Source organism: Malania oleifera, chromosome 13 (assembly GCF_029873635.1).
Source record: "Malania oleifera isolate guangnan ecotype guangnan chromosome 13, ASM2987363v1, whole genome shotgun sequence".
NCBI lineage: Eukaryota > Viridiplantae > Streptophyta > Magnoliopsida > Santalales > Ximeniaceae > Malania > Malania oleifera.
The window spans coordinates 71,314,519-71,320,378 of NC_080429.1; the positions used below are offsets into that span (position 1 = coordinate 71,314,519).

At 37.6% G+C, this 5,860-nt stretch overlaps 1 protein-coding gene across 1 annotated transcript; it reads right to left on the bottom strand.

Annotated features, from left to right (window-relative positions):
- Positions 1-1,850: 1,850 nt before the first annotated feature.
- Positions 1,851-5,548, bottom strand: LOC131145894 (glycosyltransferase BC10-like). The gene is made up of 2 exons (XM_058095075.1): positions 4,958-5,548; positions 1,851-2,692 (listed from the first exon to the last, which is right to left on the bottom strand). The coding sequence occupies exons 1-2, from the start codon at positions 5,546-5,548 to the stop codon at positions 2,051-2,053; spliced, it is 1,233 nt and encodes a 410-aa protein (XP_057951058.1). The 3' UTR covers positions 1,851-2,050.
- Between the last annotated feature and the right edge of the window lie 312 nt (positions 5,549-5,860).

Sequence of the window (5,860 nt, forward strand, 5' to 3'; positions counted from 1 at the left end):
TGAAATGAATGATCTGAAGTTCTGCTCTGAGCTTGTTAAAACCATTCTAGCTGAAATCCTAACTCCTAAGCCACCTGACAAGGACCCTCCTGATGGGGATCCTATGGATACAGATGAAGACAATCCTTGGAAGCAGAAGACTTACTGCCATCCGATCTATGGAGAGATCACGGATGAAGATTACGTCAACCTCAACCTCTCGCCATCTCACCGAAGTCCATAATGGAAGGCTACTTTATGTATTATTATCTCCTAAAATCCACAATGGTGGGCCGTCTTATGTCTGCGTGTATGATAAGCTTGTATGTAAATTCAAAGTTGTTACATGATTAAAGGTGGTGGGTCACTCCAGCACAAATGCAGCCGCACATGTGCTGTCACTTTTTAATTATGTCTGCTCTCAGTAGTTAGGTCATCTTTATCAGTATTCAGTCGACGCGACAAAAGTCTTCACCCACTCTACTTTATGTGGCCATCTACTTTATGTCCTAATCATGTTTGTTTTATGTCTCTCTCAATGTTTGCTTATCGTGTAAGCTTTAGGGTCTCAGACCTCTATATAAGGGACTACCTTCACTCTTGTAAGGCAGAACAGAGTTAGACTGGAACGAATCCAGAGCTAGAAGAAATAAGACTGGAACGAATCCAGAGCTAGAAGAAATAAAATTCCTCTTTGTGCACTTATCTTCCATGGCTTTCTAAAATCCTTCTTCCCCTAAAAGGCTATTAGTCTGAAGGACTCCTATCTTCTACTTCTATGAAATTGTAATGTCTTTATGATATTATAAGGGATATCTTTACAGTGGATACCCGTAACCTACCGAGTCATGGTGCTGGCGTAAGGCAAACCTCTGGTTTAACGAAACTGTAATGAGTTCCTTTGATGATCATAGTAGGGCACCGAGTATGCTCTGTTCTTGCCTCTAAGGAGGATCCTGCATATAAGAAAGGTTGTACGGTCCACGAAGACCTCCTCTGGTAAAGCATTTGGTTGAAGGACCCGAGTTCTCCGTTTGAATGGCCATGAGAAGGATGTTGAATATTAAACTTGAATTATTGGGCCGCAAAGGGGAAGTTGACAACTCTCTCCACCAACCCCAGCCTGTTTCGTTGAATTGTTAAGCTGGAGTAGGAAGCCAACCTCACCAACTCTAGCCACCTTTGTTGGTTTTAATCTCTACCTACCATCTCATCTTTGTTATATATATGGATGCGTGTGTGTGTAAGATATGTGGTGTAGAGGGGGAGAGTAACCAGTGAGAAGAAGAAGACATTGTATATTCTGGGAGTTCGTTGTATTTTTCAAAATTTTATTGAAATCAAATAGTATTTGTGTGCAATCAGAGTGTTTTCTCACTGAATTCAATCACAACTAGTGATTGAGTGAGTCCCCTCCACCCATCAATTTCATTCATCCATATTTGCCATTGACCTCTGTTTTTTAGTTTTTAAAAGTTTCAAATCTATAACTTTAAAAAACTCATCAAAAAGTTAAAAGTTAACTTTTAAAAATGAAAAAATATTTCACCAAACATTTTTAACCTAACTTTACATAAAAAAAAAAAAAAAAAAAACCGAAAGGTTGAGGCAAAAATAGAAGACCATACTCACCCTAAATTTGTAGCTTGCTCACCATTTCCTTACATAATATATAAACTCCATATCTTTAAAAAAAAAAAAAAAAGTATAAAAAAAAACAATAAAAGAAGGCAATTGTTAGTCCAACCATGACAACAACAACAACAAACAAACAGACATTTAATTAGTCATCCTTAGACTATAGTGATTATGAAACAAAACAAAATAAATTAAAGACAAAATTAAAATTATGTAAAAATTAAGTGGAAAATAACCCTCAATGGGCAAATTTATATTCCATTTCTCTTCGTCCTATGTAAGAAATTTAAAAAAGAAAAATTTTGACAAAAAAAGAAAAAACATATGCATGCAAGCATGCAAATCCATGATCTAGAATCAAATTAAATCTATAAAGGTACATAGGCATACTTCATTCGTGCATGCATGCATGCAGATGAAAATTGGAATTTAACTATTGGAAGAATAGCAGTGTGGGAGCAACTCTGAGCAACTTCTCCAATGCGTTGGGCATCACCTTCCTGGCAAACAGGTAGCATATATTGGTTTTCCTCCCATTGTATTCGCATTCTGTTCCGAACCTCAGCCTTGTCAGATTCTCAGCGGTCACATTCTTCTCCCCGATCTTGCCCGGATGAGGCCCAGTTTGGGACCAATCAACCCAAGTCACGGTTCGGTTCGAGTTCCTCTCCCAAAGCTTCACGCTCACGTAGGTCGGGATGTAGTGCTCGTCGGAGTAGCAGGCTGGCTTGCAGAACCGCCGGAAGAGGTAGGCATATTTGTGGTCGGAGATGACGCCGACGGCGACTTCGCGGTCCATCTCGAACCACTGGGAGCCTTTGCGCCACTGCCAGACGTGGATGTGGGGCATCATGCGGGGGTTGTAGCGGCCACGCGCCACCGAGCCGGGGGCGTCGTAGGCCTCGATGAAGCTCTTGTTGGAGCCCATTAGGTAGCTGTAGACGGTGGTGAAGTTGAAGATGGGAATGCAGGACTCCGAGAGGAGGACAAACCGCTGGTTTCCGACGTCGAGCATTGCGTTTGCTAGAAGTCGACGCTCCGCCGCCACCATGCTGAACTCCCCCCATTTTACGACCTGTCATTCATGCATGCATGTACACACAGATCATTTCAAAGAAAAATCATAATTAAGCGTGCACTACTAGATGATCATTAAACCATTTTAGGAGATAGAGTTTTGAGACTTTTAATGTTGCAAGTTTAATGGAAATGGATGTTGTGTAGCCTTACCGGGTGGGCCTCAATTGACAACAGAAAAAAAAGAAGAAATTCTCAGAGCCCAAAAAATGAGCAAATGGGCTTTCTGTCACTTTTCCGTCGTGAATTCCTTTCTTCCCATCTTTTTCCCAACTCTACATGCATGAGAGAGAGAGAGAGAGAGAGAGAGAATAAGGGGATGTAGAAGAAAGGGATTGTGAAGTCGTGCATGGAATGGAAATGGATAGAATTTTTCCTTTCGTTGGAATAGGAGTAGTATCAAAGCAATGCATGGAAAGGTCCCAAAAGCGCAAATGGTCTTACGTGCAGCAGTAGTGCAAGCTAATATATATATATAATTCCTCAAAAATTGATTTTATTTAGGGCAAATGACACTTACCTCTCATGTGCTTTAATAAGAAGATAAAACTTTCCTTGAAATTTTAAAAATGTCACGAATCTCTTCAGACTTCAAAATGTCAGACCTACTTAACGTTTGTCAAAAAGATTTGTAAAATAAGTTGTGTTGTTTTGACAAATTTTAGAGAAGGTTCTCGGAATTCTTGAAACCACAAGAGAGATCCCTAAAATTTTAAATCCTCAGGAAATGTCATTATCTTTTTACCAAACTGGGAGGTGATTAATGTCTTTTACACTTTTGTTTATCCTCTTAAGTTTTAAATATAAATTTGGTTTATCTCGATTACCACTAGTGATAGTAAATAAACAAAGGCAATTTTCAATTTACATTATTTGTATTATATTCTAAAAAACATCCTCCCTTTTGACAAATCTACATTTAAAATATTTTCTCTTAAAAACATACTTGGTAAGTTATTAAATTGACTCACATATAGAAATATTAATCAGCCATGGCTACTAAAAAGGTTATTTTCATTATTTAGAAAATCACACGGTATGCATCCACACTTCACATACAGGCTGTAGCTAGCTTTGAATTTGATGAAAGGCTTTCTCTAAAACAAAACAAAATTAATACATTTCCTAAAAAAAAAAACCTTGAAATTTTCACCAATGTTTTTTCTCCTGAGGAGATCTAAGGCATTAATATTTCAGTTGTCAAAATTCATCAACTCCTATTTGAACTTCATATAAATCGAAAGTGTGAAAGGCTTTTTTAAGGGAGGAGAATAATTAATTTATAGGAAAAATGAAGATGTAGCTGGATATATAATTATTATTATTGTTTTTGAAAAGTAGGAATTTTGAAATTGACGTTGTCGATCTCTTGGGTGGTGTGATGACAGCGTGAATGCAAATGGGTGCGCCAATTCAGGTGGACTTGCTGGCATGATTGCTTTTAGGCTGTGATTGGCTTGCAGTGATCGGTGGGAGGAAAAGAGAAAGAGGAAGACTGGAAAAAAGGTTATGCTTTTTTGGTGTGTAAATTTTATGCTGCTTTTAGTTAAGAGAAATGCTTTCTCGAAATCAAGATATTTCTTAATGAATTTATGAAAAAATAGAGAGAAATTTTTGTAAAAAATAATTGTACAAATAAGGATTTTTAAAAAGTATTTACTTATTTTTTTAAAGAAAAATTGATGAAAAAGTAATGTAACTTGCAACAATTCAATACCTTTAATTAGTTACGAATTAATTCATTTTTTTGAAAAAAATTAATAAACAATAATGACTAATAAAGAAAAATATTCAATGTAATAAAACTCATATATAAATGTGGCATCAATTCAAGTGTATGCTTTTTCGGGACACAAATTTTGGGAAGTCAATTAATCATAATGCATAGTTAAAGTTAATGAAATTAAAATGAAACCAACTAAAGTTAATTAGATAATGAATTAATTAATTTTATTTTGGAAATCAATTCAAATTTAAAAGAAACAAACAATTATAATAATAATAATAATAATAATAATAACAAACTAGAAAAATACTTAATGTCCTCCTGTTGTGTTTCAGAATGACACCAATGTGGTATCGATTACCGTTCTCACGTCTGTTTGATCGAATTACTTTTGGAAACACAAATTTCAATTAAGAGGCCAATTAATATGACAATAAAAATCATTTGTACGTATCTAAATTCAAATGAAATTAAAATGAAGAGGCAAAGTAATGTAAGACTAAAAGAAAAAAAAGAAAAAATGATGATGGCACTGACCTTGCTGGGGATATTGCGGCCGTAGAAGACAGAAGTTTTGGGCATGGATTCGTTATAGGAAGGATGAGAATGGAGGTATATGGAGTAGAGGCCTTCATGCCCTTTGAAGAACATCTCCCAGAGAGGAGCCATGGGCAGAGGTCCCCTGGTCAAGAACAAGAAGGCCACCTTAGGGAGGCGCATGAAGGGGTACCTTCTGATTCGAGGCACCATGGAGGCTCTCCACAGGAGCTCGTGGTCTTCCATGTCGTGCATGGCGGACGCTGGCACCTTCAAGAACTCCTTCAGCCCTGTTCTGCCGGAGTAAGCTGCTGCTTCTGCTTCTGCTTCTTCTGGCGCTGGCAATGCTGTGGAATAATTATTAGGGTTTAAAAGGAAGGGGGAGGAGGGTAGGGGCAAGGGCTTTAGGGTTGGGACGAAGAACTGGGTGAGCTGGAGGCTGAAGGAACAGTATTTGAGGTAGGAAATGGCAGCAATCCCAAATGCGAGACCAAATCCAAACATTAGAAAGTATGGGATGAGGTTGTAGGGATGCATTTGTGAATTGTTGATTATCTTTGAGGAGATCATCCTCTGCTGTTCGTTCTTCATCTTAATTGGAGATCTGAACAGAGAGAGAGAGAGAGAGAGAGAGAGAGAGAGAGAGAGAGAGAGAGAGAGAGATTGGCGGAAGAGGGTTAAATATATATAATAAATGGATTGGTCGTCCAAGGAGATTCTTGAACTGAGGAGGGAGGCTGATGGAGTGACGTCTAGCACAAGGGTCCGGCTGCTGAGAATCCAAACTGGCAATCACAAACTTACCAAAACATTAGAAAAGAAAGAAAGAATGAAAAAGTTTATATATATATATATAATGTTAGTTTTCCTTTTCTATCTTTGCGATCAATAATGCTTTTTTTT